General features: G+C 39.5%; 1 protein-coding gene across 1 annotated transcript; it reads left to right on the top strand.

Annotated features, from left to right (window-relative positions):
• The first annotated feature begins 1,080 nt into the window (after positions 1-1,080).
• LOC139733725 (mitochondrial coenzyme A transporter SLC25A42-like) lies at positions 1,081-13,166 on the top strand. The gene is made up of 6 exons (XM_071644536.1): positions 1,081-1,230; positions 7,930-8,038; positions 9,524-9,707; positions 10,964-11,080; positions 11,852-12,003; positions 12,844-13,166. The coding sequence occupies exons 1-6, from the start codon at positions 1,081-1,083 to the stop codon at positions 13,164-13,166; spliced, it is 1,035 nt and encodes a 344-aa protein (XP_071500637.1).
• The last annotated feature ends 1,666 nt before the right edge of the window (positions 13,167-14,832 follow it).

Here is a 14,832-nt window from a genome sequence, read left to right as displayed (position 1 = left end):
ATATAAGAATGATACTACAACTGTAGTTATACACTGCATGAAAAAGACTTGCCAAACTCTGCGAACTAGTAAGTTAGAATTCAACATTTTTGAAGTGGTTAAGTCTATCACGCTAGATTTCTGACGAGTGGTCCCCTTGCGATAATGGATTGGCCCTCTACAGTATTCGTAAGTAGACGTGGACGTGCGTAAACAAGCTTAGCCAGTATGGTCTGTTCGGTAAGCCGTGACATGGTATTCTAGTACATTGTACTGAAATGTTCGTATCATCAAGGCAAGGGATTCATTTTGGAAGGTAATATTTTCGCGTGTTGTTAATTTCGCGAATAGCTCCCGACTCGCGAAATTCGCGAAAATAAAACCCCCGCGAAATATATAGCGTATACAGTAAATAGTGCATTATAATGGCCTGGTAAATAGCGAGGTTCATAGATAGGGACATGGCTTTGTATGTTGACCTTTTATCAGGCTCTGTGTCCTGGCCGGGAAAAAAGTGCTTTGGTTGGTAGTAAACAAAAGGAACCCCTGATTATCACTTGTAGCTCTCTCATTATATACCCAAAATGTATTACATGGATACTAAATGATAGTATCGTGTGCCACCATACAGGCGCTTATGAATGACCATACTGATCTAGGCTATGGGAATGCAAGATGAAGATAATGTTTTATATTAAATACCTGTCAGTAATCCTTTCACTCAAAGTTCATGTTATGGTAAAAAGTGCATTAAACTAAATTTGTAATCTCTTTTATTGTTAACAATGATGAAGCATATTTTGACTACCTGGGTAGGCTGAAATTTTGAAGTGAAAAAACAGTGAGATGACCTGCAAACACTGATTCACCTTTCATTGTGTCTATCTACAGGGTGGAAAGAGCTGAGATGTAACAATCACTGACTGAGATAGACCAGTTGGAGGTCAGGCGAAAGTCACATGGTGTACTAATCACTGGGAAACAATTGCCTCTTCTCTGAGCCATTGGATTTCACCAGGAAACAGAACAAAAGAGTGTGAAGAGAGGCTCGGTGTGTTCGTAGCACTGGAGCTCACCCCCATGTGAGCATCAAGGTTTAGTATGCACTCAGGTGAGGTCCAGGCAGCATCAGCCAGGCCCAACAAGGAGGGGAGCAACGGGCATCGTGTGCCACTCATCGAAGACCCACACATGGTGGAAGTATCCGTCAATCTCAAAGGCGAGGGAAGGCCTCCCAGCTCACCGGCTTATGTAAGTCCTCTCAAAACAGTTTTCCAATTTCAATCTCCGCAGCTTTCAAATATCATGAATTTACAAACAAAACACAAGGTAGTTTTGCTTTCATCGTGATGTTTAGAATCTGAGAGAAATTAGACATCGGGAATGGATTGGCTTGACGTTCGAATGGCAGAGTCTTGCAATGCTTCTAGTACCTGTACCCGTAGGAGCTTGCTCTTGGTCAGTTTAGATCTTGTAAGTTGTGTCAGCATTTTGCTCTTCATATGTGGAAACCAACTGTGTTACTCTCTAATGGAAACATTTCATGAACTGTAGACTTTAGCAAAAGTTTTAAGTGGAAAATACTTTTATGAGTCCTCTCATTACTTGATCACAAATTTTGACTGGTCTGTACTTAATGGTATCTTGCATCAGACAGTACGAATGCGTCTGTAAAAGAAAAGAAGGAAATTTTCATCCGTCTGTTTTGGTTTCTATTGGTAACTGAAGACTAACATCCTGCCACACTGAAGGGTTAGAACAAAACACTTTGATATGAAAGTTTTCCCATGAAAAGAAAGTGTGCTGAGCAAGCACTTTAGAAAGAGAGGAATTGATTCATCAGAAGAGTGATGTGATGTTAGCTTACCAATAAAACTTGCATGCATACCAGTACTTGAGGATGTAACATTCATTGTCATTGTTCATGCCTTTCCAAATGGTTTAACCTACTCAACATGGACTTTGAGGAAGTAGCCCTCATTTGATTATTAACACAGGTGGTTTCACACATTAAACCTGTCCCTGTCAGTGCACAGAGATAATGCTTGTTAAAAAGAGAAACCTTGAATGACTAGAAGTTATACATTGGCATTGAAAAGACAAAGAAGGAGGTACAGGGAAATTCACTTAATGATTTATTCCTCTGATGAGCTTACATGTATCACCCCTCTTTCAGATGAAAGTGTTCTTGTATTGATATAGGGCCTACAGTGTATGGATCAACGTATGGACATAGCACATTTTTTCTTTTCTGAATGCCTGCATAATATCCATATGTTATTTCAATATAGCATGTTTTCAAAACAATATTTTGAGCATTGTTTTGTACAATTATGCTATATCAATACAATTTTTTTTTTTTTAGTCTAAAAGCTCTTGTGTATCCATAGGTCGTATAAGTGGGCGGGGCTTACTCGCAAGGTGCGGTGAGGGCCTGATCTCTACTACAGATGAGTCCAGCACAACGTAAACACGAAGCGCAAAGATCGCACAAAGTTCAGACTGCGCAACAGAGAGACTCATACACATAAATGAGCCTCTCATGAAAGCTCAAATGAACGCAACGTCTGAATGCTCCCATACACTTATCGAATTACGGGATGTTGCGTCTGAATGGACTCATTAATAAATGCGTCATATATCCATACGTTGTATGAATATACAAGAAATCAATACATCTGAAAGAGCCTTTACTCAAACCCGTGAGTGATTTGTTCCATTAGTTTGGTATCTGAGCACTACACAAATGGGGTGATTTCAAGTTCGGTGCTAGTGTTAGTGCTAGTGCTAGCCCCCAAATAACAGCCTTAAATCGACCTCCAACACCGACGGTCAGATTAACGAGGCGATACCGATCAAAATTATTGATCACCAGCGCTAGGTGTTGGATCACAGCACCGCCAGCTCTGCGGGAATTGCGCGACGAAAAAAGTGATGGCGCACAGTTAAAGTCAAATATAAAAAGATGTAGCCAAAATTGCTTAGTTTTAGACACGCAACGAAGAAGACTGATTAAAATGCCACAAATTTCATCCCTTCTTTAAAACACAATTATCTTTATTTTGCTCCCAGGCTCAGATTTCTATGGCCATGTCTGGAGTGTTCGTGTTGTTTACGTGAGCGACCTTTGCATTAGCATATCATTTGCACGTAAAACGTGCATCTCTTATGGAAGTGAATACGGGTCTCGCACGGCAACGCTAACACCAGCACCGAACTTGAAATGAAGAAAATGATAATCCCTAGGGGCTAGTGTTAGTCAACAGGGAAAAAGCACGTAAATCGCTAACACAGACAGCAGAGCTCGGTTCAGCAGACAACATTCAACACCGAGCCCAGCACCAGCAACCAGAAATACGTCATAATTTTTTAGGTCAACTCCCAACACCGACGTGATTTCAAGTTCGGTTTTATAGCCGGTGCTAGTGCTGAGAAAGCACTACAGCTGTAGCACTAGCACTACTTTTGTAGCACCGAACTTGAAATCACCCATTGAGTGGGCAAGTAAAGCAAGGTGGTGCTATACATAGTATTTGAAGTTTTCTTTATATATCTGCAAACTCTCATTTTCTACCTGATCAGAGTGCTATAATTTCCCTTCTTACCCAATCGAGACAAGTGACCCCCTCCCCCATGAAAGAATAACAATTCTGTGCCTTTTATATACATACTGAATAGGACAAAAATATCATGAATAAGGTTTTGTCAGGTGATGATATGCAAGGCTAACTGGATTGACACTCAACTCTTATTTCATTTTGTTTTCCTCTCTCACTCTCTCTCTCTCTCTCTCTCTCTCTCTCTCGCGCGCGTGCGCGCGCGCGAGCGTGCTCAGGTGAGCATTCTGAAATTTAAAGGAACTATAGAACCTACAATTTGTATAATGCAAATTCATGTTGACTTGTCTTTATTCATGATACCCTCAATATCACATATAAGTGGCCAAATGATAAATACATGCCTTTATGTATAAAACATATTCCAATACTTTTCTTCAGACTACTTTGGATACACCCACAAAAAAGAAACTTCTAAACCAAGATTCTGCAAGTGATATCATCTGTCAATCATTGCTACAGTGCTAAAATGATTGACAGAGGACATGTATGGTATGTAATAGAAGAAATAGTAGAAATATTATGATAGAATACAGTATATGGCACATTAATATTCTTTCTTTTTCAACATACTGTAAGTAATTACCAGGGTATTGTGAATCAATACAACTTACAAGTCAACATGCATTTGCATTGCATAGGTCCTTTAAAGCATCACAGTTGCAAGCTTATAAAATGCTGTACATTTATCTGTCTTGTGAGCAGTTTAAATTGTTGCGGTCTACTGCATTTTAGAACCACTGTACCAGATCGAAATCACATCATCGCTTCTCTTTTTTTCCCTATCAAAGTCAGAGTAGCACCCTAGTCACATGATCTCAGCTTTGAATTCTAAGCAGTAGCACACATGAGAGAACAAGAAACAGGCACTTCTCTCAAGTGTCATGTGACAGCGTATAACCAGTTCCGGAATCATGTTTGTTTGTTTAGTTTTGTTTTTCTTTAATCATTTTCAGGATGAGGAAATGCTATTCCCCAGTCAGGGGATCTGCTTTCAATTTGCTAATGTGTCCATGAAAGCCATAGCCATGGAAGAAGAGAAAGATCAATTAAGTTGCCTTTAGTACATAAAATGTAATATGGGATAAGTTTAATATGTGTTTGCTACGATGTTTCACATACAAATCGTAAACAAAGGTACCAGCTACAACTCACGACTGTGTGAGTACATGTACTTTTACAATGCAAATCCCAATGTTTGTGAATCGTTGGTTTAATAGAATCATAGATTTCCAACACCTCAGTGTGTTTTTTCTTCTTTTCTCTTGATTTTGTTTTGTTTTTTTAACCTGGATGCATACTTTAAACAGTTGTGTGAATTACAGGCTGTGTCTTTAAAGACCTAATAAAATGGTTTAGACATTTTTTTCTCAATGATGTAACAATATTACATGTTAAACTCTAAGTAATTCTATGGTTGTGCGGGTTTTTTTACTGTTCTGAATTTTGTTCTATATTTGTTAACATAATGGATGCAATTTCCTCGGTTTTGGAAAACTTTCTATACTTTCGCCGCATGCGGCGCACTATCACTTCTAAATTGTGATGACGTCTAAGAACGGAGTCGTCGATATTGATTGTCCGACCAGCCTAGCCATAGCCAGCGAGCTGGCAAGGCTATGCTAGCGCAGCGCAGCGACAGCCGGCCGGCGGCTAGCGCTGGCGGGGGAGCGAGCTAGCGAGCGCATAGCAGGTGCTGCGCTGCACTATTGTCATTGGCTAAGCCTTTAGACAAAAGAATATTTAATGAATTGTATCAGATTTAATACTGCCAATAATACAGGTTACAACTGTGGTACGCTTGGATATCCATTATTTTCGGCAAACTCGTGAAATGGGCCCCACCACTGCGTGTCTGTACTAATACTACGGCGACTCGCCTGTTTAAATACTTGTGAATTCAGCCCCACCGTGTGGCGTTCATGGGTAGGTAAGCACGGCGGTGGGGCTGCCTTCCACAGTCAATACTCGTGAATGCGGCGAAAATGACTTCCTAATGTCCCTCGACTAATTTAGCGGCCAATTTAACCATAAATACAACCCTACCTAACCCTAAACCCTAGGAGGACCTACCCTTGCTTGCTATAAACACACGGGTACGGTGCACGCGCACTGCGGTGGGGCCTATTTCACGATAGCCCCATCACCACTGCGTGTCTGTACTAATGTACTACGGCGACTCGCCTGCTTTACAGGCCTAGACCTACTCGTGAATTCAGCCCCACCGTGGCGTTCATCGATAGATAAGCACGGCGTTGGGGCTTCCTTCCACAGTATGATTTGTAGCATAAAACAAAAACTACTCGACCAAAATTGACGATCATTCTTGGTATCGTTTTTCTTATAGAAAATGGCGCATCTAAATTACTGATAACAGATAATTGCAGAAACTGACCATGGGAAACTGGTTAGGCCTTTTTTTTTTTTTTTGGGAGCCACGACCCACCCTGTAACCTATCCCCCTAGAGTGTAGCCTCTCTACTACTACCAAAGATTCTGCTATTACTACTTACTAGTCTACTAGACCTAGTGGTAATAGTACTACTACTAGTAGTAGTACTAGTAGACTACTACTACTAGGAGACTACTACTACTTGTAGACTGCTACTAGACTACAGTACTACTAGTAGTTTAACTTGTTAGCGCCGGCCGACGGGCCAGGCTACGGCCGGGATGCTCCCGCTTGCTGCGGCCGGAGTAGCCGCTCACTTTGTGAGCGAGCTGGGTCTGTTCTTCTACTACTTACTAGACAAACAGTTACAACTTACAATGTCAATCATGTAGAATACAGTATTTTCTAACGTTAAACTATATGGGGGCATACCAGACATACCACTCTGTATTTCCCAGGCGATCGTTTCCGTGAGGTCTATTCTCGGACTTGGTGCCATGTTCATACGCTCTTGCACTGGCAGCGGGTGAGATGCAGCTGGTTCATATCGGTAAGGTGCAGCCCCACGATAACGTTCTGGTTCATCGGCTGCCTCTCCCTCCCCATCTTCCCCTTCAACTTCATGTGCCTCCTCTTCTTCTCCGCTATCGTCAGAGCTGCAGTCTTCATCATCATCATCATCATCAATGTCGAAGTTTACCCATATAGGGGAAGACATTATGCTCGAGGTACCAGGTATTTGTGCAAGCTAACTTAGTGATAATGTACGTGGTACTAATGCGTACATGTCGACAGTCAGTGGGTCGACCGGGAGCGCACATCCCGCGGGGCCCGGGCCTGGCCGGGCTAGCTAACGTGTACGCGCGTGTACCAAGCTGGTAATCTATAGTGCTTGTGCTGAGCGGCGTCTGCTAACTGAGCACAACTCCGTGCTTATACGTCATCAATCGGTTCAGGGGTGTTGGTCACGTGACTATCTTTTTCGCAAAAGCTGCAATGAGGTCCTCCAAAAATGTGATATTTGGGGGAGTTTCTGGAAGCGATAAAAACCGAAACGACACTGACAACATGTTTACATTGATAATCATGACATATATTTTACATTTCTTTTGCATATTAAAACATTTTGCGAGCATTTTATTAGGTCTTTAACAGCAAAATTCTCTGTTGCACCTATTGTTTGCATACAGTTTGGATGCATGTGATTTCTCCACTCTCCTTGTCCGTCTTTCTCTGTTTATACAGTTTGGTATCTATCCATCTATCTATAGCTATCTATCTATTTCCCTTTCTTCCTCTCTGTGGGAAAGTGAGGAAGTGCCATGGCTTACCAGTGCTTGATACCATAACCAAATGCTATCAAAATCATGTGCAACCCGATTTTCAACTTTGCTGTTTCAGTGACGAAACCTCAGTCTGTATATTTGCTTGATCAGTGTACCTCAAGTGTGTAGGAATTTCAGCTTGAAAAGACTTGAAGTCTCTCCTAACTCCACCTGGTTTAATATGATAGACAGAGTAGGAATATTATTTTGAGTAATTCCAAAAATTGAAGTTATTTTACATCAAATGTTTCTGTGAATTGTCAGATGAACAGACAGCCCAGAGTTCATGCAGTGAAATACAAAAGTGATCAGATTATTAGACAATCTAACAAAATACTGGACATTTCTACTTGGCAATACACAATGTTTGAAGGTTTTCACAGAAGTGTATAATGATACATTGAGTATCACGAAACAATGGTTAGTACTTCTGCTATACCTTGTGGAAAAACAGAAGCATCTTGTACTCTTTCATACTTTTAAGTATTGAGCCCCTCCCCTCCCCTCCCTTCCCAGTTGCAGCATGTAATGATAAAGATTTATCTGTGCAATACTTTTGCTGAAAAACTGAATGTCACAACTAGTTTATCTTACCCTTTCTCTTTTGCTTCTTCAGAGACGGGTATGGCGTCGTATCCTGTCATCCCTTCTTGCCGGTGCCACAGCAGGGGCCGTAGCCAAGACTGTCATCGCACCCCTGGATAGGACCAAGATTCTCTTCCAGAGTAAGTCAATTACTGCTCTTTTGCAACAATTACAGATATACTTTTATTTGTGCATCACACTTTCTAGCCTCAGCAGATCATCTTTGCCTCATTTAATATGCAAAACTGTAGTCCCATTATTCAGAAGTATTAACTTTTAGTATAATGCACCCTAATTTGAATGACTTTGAATGAGTGCTACAACAACAACAACAAAAAAAAATCAATGTTAGGAAAGACGTCAGGAGAAGATTTAAGAATTATTCATGTCATATTGAACTTATACTTAGATGTGAATATGAAATGTGTAGAGCACCCTTAATGTTCCTTTCACTTCATGAAAATGTCTTCACATAATTTTGGTTTTGCAAAACCTAGATCCACTTGTATGCGTCTGCAGAACTACGTAGATTCATGAATACAAGTGCAGTTGCCTAGTATGCACCTAAATGCAAACAACAATGAATGAACTTGTCGTCCAAACGGAAGTTATTTGCAGACTTTCACTTGTAAATAACTGACAGTTCAGTTATACAAATATTCATTGTCATCTATTGTAAAAATGCATGTAGCTTAGAGTGATCCAATATGTGTATTTAGATAGTGCTTGACTTAGATGTATTATGGCAAATGTTCCTTTTGTCTTTTCTTTCTGCAGTTCAAGTGCAGTTGAGCTTAGCCCATGTAGACCTTGTGTAGATTACAGTTTAAGAGCTCTTTACCTTATACGGACATGGATTAAAGTACACATGGTGTGACCAGTAGTTCCTGTGGCCCTATTGTTGTGGAAGTTTTTGAAGATAACATTTGTAAATGGACTTTTGAACCTATTTAAAGTTCATTCTCTTCTGAGGTAGATGTGTTGGGTTCATAGGTTAAAATGTAGACTAAAATGTATCTTGTCATCAAATTTTTCTTTGATATGTTTGTTTCCCCCTAATTGACTGAAATAAGCATGACAGGCACTCACAATGTATGTAATGATATGGTCAAATGCTCATAAGTTTAACGAAAAATATTACATATCAAAGAAAAACTTGTCTTCTCACATATTATAGGGAAACATCATGTTTAAGTTAACTTTCCTTGAAACAGTTACGTCAAATTGAAAAGTGAAAGTGATATTTAAATCAAACAAATAATTGAAAAGCTATCAACTTTATAGGTTTCATTTATCATATGAAACAGTGATTTTGGTAATGATCAGACATGTAGGCCTTTGTAAAGATTACATGAGGCGATAATGTCATAGCGTGACAAATTTACAATTTCTATTAAATGAACAATATCAACACACCTATGTCAGCACTATAGCAGCTTTTAATGTTGCTTGAAAAGTTTTCATAGCAAAATCATTTCAGCTTTTGAATAATCATCATGCAAACGATATAGTTTCTTCTTTTAAATTCTTTTCATGCAAAGAAATCTTATGAAGATTTTCCTGGCATATCCTTCTCTGCCATTCTTAACACCCAACCTAATAATTTCCCTGCATCTTATTTGAAGCGTCCGACATGACGTTTTCAGCGAGGAATGCTCTAGGAGTGCTGACCAATGTGTACCACAAGGATGGCGTGGTGGCACTGTGGAGGGGAAACTCAGCAACCATGGCCAGGATCATCCCATATGCTGCCACTCAGTATGCTGCTCACGAACAGTATAAGAAACTCCTCAACACCACCAATGCAGAGTGAGTGCGGTCAATAATAATTGAAAATTTAGTAGCAGAAAGACTTATGGTGCACCACACATACTTTCTTGGGTATGTGTGTGACCCTGAAAAGGGCCTACCCACTCTTGGCATTTCAGTTCCCCATATTCTTTCCGTTTTTATTCTCCCCTGAAAACAGTAAGCACACGCTTACACACACATATCCAAGAAAGAATATGTGGTGTACCATACTGAATTTTCTACCACCATGGAAATCGTCAAAGATTTTAATGATTGATGATGTCGATAGTGCAAACAGCGATGATAGTAATGGTAAATATGATAATAGTACCACCATGTTTGTAAAGCACATAATTACAGTCCTACCTTTGCACACTCAAGAAAGAAAAATCAAGTTTGATCGACCACAAGTGCCTGCCAGAACCAGACACTGAGCAAGTTACTTTTAGAATAGATTAAAAAACTGTTCCTTTCAAAACAGTATTTGGCATCTTTGGGCAGCCCTGCTTTATATTTGTGTCACAACAAAACATGATTTACACATGATCACTACCACACCTCAATATAACTTGAATGGAGAAGAGGAAGATTTACATTAAGGTGCATTGATGAACAAAAGAAAAGGAGTTTTTAGCAGGCTGTCCTGTAGAGGCTTACCACAAGGTACGCCCCAAAATATAAATAGGCCCCCCCCCCAAAAAAAAAGAGCAAAAGTGGAAGGAAATTTACCCAAACATACTGCGCATGCATGCACACACACACACACACACACACACACACACACACATTCAGTAAAATGAATGAATAAGTAAACACACACACACTTCTCACAGATAGTACAACCTCAATCCATTACTAACTGCATGTCACGCTCTCTTCACACTGATGAAAGGCTTAAGTGTTTTGGTACAAAGGTATTAGTCTGGAGTTGAACAATATTTTTTCCTCTTCACCTTTGTTATATGCACCCACATCATATTTATTTCGTAACATTAGTAGAAACGATTGATTCAACTCCTTTTAGACTTTCTTATTGCCATATTTCAAAGACATCAGAGAGATATTTCAAATTCACAGTTCCATATATCTTAGTGTACCATTTTGTGAATATATATTTGTGCCAATCAATTACAGTATTATAAATTAAATGTTCATCTTCTTTTGATGGCTGGGAATCCTGTCAATTAACCTTTTCCTGATTATTGGCTCACTGTCTTTATATTGGTATTTGGTATTCATGTGTCTTTCATTTCCTGTTGTATCATCTAATGTAGAAACCTGGATCCGGGCCGAAGGTTTTTGGCAGGTTCCCTTGCTGGGGTGACGGCAGCATCCTTGACCTACCCACTGGACGTACTCAGGGCACGTATGGCGGTCACTCACAGAGCCAGGTTAGAACCAATCTCAACTCAATTCAGTGGTTGACCATAAGTGACAATATAATCTCTTCCGATGACCTTTTTCAAAATCATTGTTGCTTCAGAATGTGGTGCATGTTATTTGTCATTGGAAGTTTCCTGGACTGAAATTAGATGTATTTTTAGAGAGCATGCACAATTTGATTATTCACGATGATTTGCCATTTTATTTATGAATGATAAGCAAGTCTGATATCTTGTTACAAGTTGTTTAAGATTGGTACTGTTGATGCTGGAAGCATTTTTCATATTGCAGGCAAGTTTCTCTGATTAGATCATAAATTCATCACTGCAGTTTGACTGTTGCAAACTTTGACAACATATGGACATTAAACCTTGGAAGAGAAAATACCAGGTAAAACACCTGTAAATCTCACAATCACTAGCTTACAGCCACCAAAAGTGAAAAAGCAATCAATTTGTAACCTGAGTTGAAAAATGTATGATGATCACGTCATTCTTTGTGTGCCTTTATTTAATCAACCTCCATTCAAGATGAAATGACACCTCAAACATGTGTAGAGAAATACAAACGAAGATCAACAAATCCCTCCATTGCTCACAACGTACCAAAACTTTTAAGCCATGTGGCTCATGTCTTACCATTAACACATACCATTATCAGACCGTGTGAGAAGAAGACACGCCAAGAGCTGTAACCCTCCTGTAGGTGGGGAAATGTGCAGGCAAGTTTGGTCTAACTGATTTGGCAGATGTCATTGAGGAGATGTTTTTCCTTTGCAGCTATCGAGGCATCATCTCCATGTTCCTGCATACTTGGAGAGTGGATGGTTTGGGTAGCTTCTACCGGGGCTTCCTGCCAACGGTGCTTGGTGTCATACCCTACGGTGGAATCAGCTTTTTCACGTACGAGACACTAAAGAAGTGGCACAAAGGTAAACATGATTCAGAGAATGCTGTCTTCCTCAAACCAGTATTTTGTTGGGTCTCTTTACCCCCTTCCCCCCCCCCCCCCACCTCATTGCCTACTGGGAAAACAAAATCTTAGTTACACGTGGCATTGCATGAGCATTGCTTTTAGAAATTTTCATAGTTGATCTATTTTAGATGGAAGTCATTCATACTTGATTCAAATAGACAAAAGAGAAGAAATATTTTACAGGTGGCTCCAGTGATAGCAAAGTACTCAAGACTGGCACTTTTCTCTTTTTATATCAAAGTTTTGTGATATCCAAACAGTATAGTACAGATATATAGATCAGATGATGATTTTGCAACCTGAATTCTTATTTCATTGTACCTAAAATGTCATTATGACAGTGTTCATTATAATGGGAGTGCACTGTATCACTGCATAGTGCCCTTCAGGGCTACTATAAAAGTGGATATTTTCGCGCGACTAATTTTTCGCGCTCGGCCAGGCAAGAAGAGTTTTGCGTGTGTTTAATTCCGCGGAAGTAAGACATCAACTACTGCAACATGTGGCAAGCAAAAATATTCGCGTGCTTTTATTTTCGCGCTAGTTTCTGGTAGCGCGAAATACGCGAAAATTTCAACACCGTGAAATTTCCACTTTTACAGTATTTGAGAATTTAATAGGCAAGGATTTAGATAAGATAAAACTATCAATGACAAGATAAGCATTGCTTTCGAAGTATTTAGCCAATTTCTTAAACAATTAAACTACCAGTAAGTCCAGATGTTTTCTAGTACTACTAACACCAAGCCATGTGCATGTTGTAATATGTCGTGTTTATTGAATTCACCCTTGACAGAGTACACCAATAAAGGGCAGCCCACACCTACAGAGAGACTAGCCTTTGGAGCCATTGCAGGTTTGCTGGGTCAGTCGGCATCGTACCCACTGGATGTCATTCGTCGCAGGATGCAGACAGCCGGCATCACTAAGTACAGCTATGACTCCATCTTGAATACGGGTAGGAACATTGTGCGGGAGGGGGGAGTGATCGGAGGGCTGTACAAGGGGCTCAGCATGAACTGGATCAAAGGACCCATTGCCGTCGGAATTAGCTTCACTGTCTTTGACCTGACCTTTCGCTGGCTCTCGGCAACCGAACTTTTCAGGGACGACTCGTGACAGGGAAAACTCCTTACAACTATGTTGCAGTAGTTGCTGCAGTTGCAACATTTGCTTGCAGTCATATTGGCTACCATACCACATGTTGCATGCGTTCACCAAAAGTCATTGGTAAAGGTGGTCATATCTGCCAGCAACATCCAAGTGGTCATCACAGATGCAGTTATTCAGTGTGTGGTTAGAGGTCTTTGCAAGCATGACCCAGACATTTTTGCATGGTTTGATTTATTCCTGATCAATGCAAGATTAAAACTGCCAGTTACTGTGTGTCAAGAACCATGACTACAGTGTGATGTTAACTCAGTCCTGTAAGTTTAGACTACTCCAACAAAATCTGTATCTGTAATCTAAACTTGCTTGAAGGAAATGTTTGATGCGATGCCAAGGTCAAATTGTCAGGTCCTGACTTCAGTACTTCGGATCAATGCACAAAAGTTTATAACATTAAAAGCAGGAAACATGTCAAATTATCTCAGCAATTTTCTATCTTGTTATATGACTCCAGAATTTGCTGTTACTGAATTTGACACTGCCCAGGATTATTACATCCATTATAGACTCATTCTTAAGCTTTATCCTTTTTCCTCTCCCGTGCTTACTTCATATTCTTGAGTTTCCTGCATATGGACACTGTGTGTTTTATTCACATTTGTTTTTCTCCCAAAATATGAGTATGTGCCTGATAGTATTTACCATGTGTTTAAATATGTGAGTTCATTCAATATTACGATACCATCCTATGCAACATATGGGTCTGCTTGGCCAGTGCATCTTGCAGTATTATGGCAGAGACTACTTAAAGCAAAATATTTACATACATTTGATATTTGTTCTCTGGTAGGTTTTTCCTGCATATTAATGTGTGTGCATCAACTTTGCAACATCTGTAAAGAAATTGCATCATAAATACCAAACAGGAGAGAACATTTTTTTACGTGCTGATTTGATAAACCTAAGCTTTTAAATTTAAATAAAAAAGTTAATGCTTTCATTTGAGGATTTTTTTTAATCCATTATTTTTTATTCATCTATTTTTTTTCTCTCAGATTGATAAAAGAAAGAAATTGTGCATGAGTACTAATCTTTTACCATCAACCAAGGTAATTTACTGGCACTAAACATCAGTATCACAATGTAAATCATTGCACATTTATATTTACTTGCAGTGATCACAAAACACTATAAACATACATTTCATACAAAACTTTTGAGATGAGGTTTTGCTTTAATGTTAAACTGTAGATACAGAAATTAATGATCTTTTTGTTAATATAGATCCATCATATTTTAACAAGATGTACTAAGAAAATAGCATCCTAAAATATTTCATTTTTTTTTTTGTGTGGGGGTGGGGGAGGATGATGCTACAACAAAATCACCAACATGCGTTACAGTGTATTGGTTATGGTCAGTAAAAGAAACATGAAAATATTGACATCAGCTTTCTTACAAATTGCTGATGTGCTCTTCGAAAATGTATCTCTGGAATGAAATGTTTCTTAGCCATGTTTGAATTCATCCTTTGGTGAAAATAGGGTATAGAGAATATGTTTGATTGTAAGTGATTGCATGACTGGGCATTGAATCAACATTGGTGTGCTCTCAGTGTGTCTGAGAAAAAGGGAAATGTGTGAATTTAGTACAAGCCTGTATGTATGTGACATGA

Source organism: Diadema antillarum, unplaced genomic scaffold (assembly GCF_040938485.1).
Source record: "Diadema antillarum isolate AM-2024a unplaced genomic scaffold, OU_Dant_1.0 seq00000488_RagTag, whole genome shotgun sequence".
In the NCBI taxonomy this organism is placed as follows: domain Eukaryota; kingdom Metazoa; phylum Echinodermata; class Echinoidea; order Diadematoida; family Diadematidae; genus Diadema; species Diadema antillarum.
Note: the sequence above shows the minus strand (reverse complement) of the source record. Positions and strands in the feature narration are given on the sequence as shown.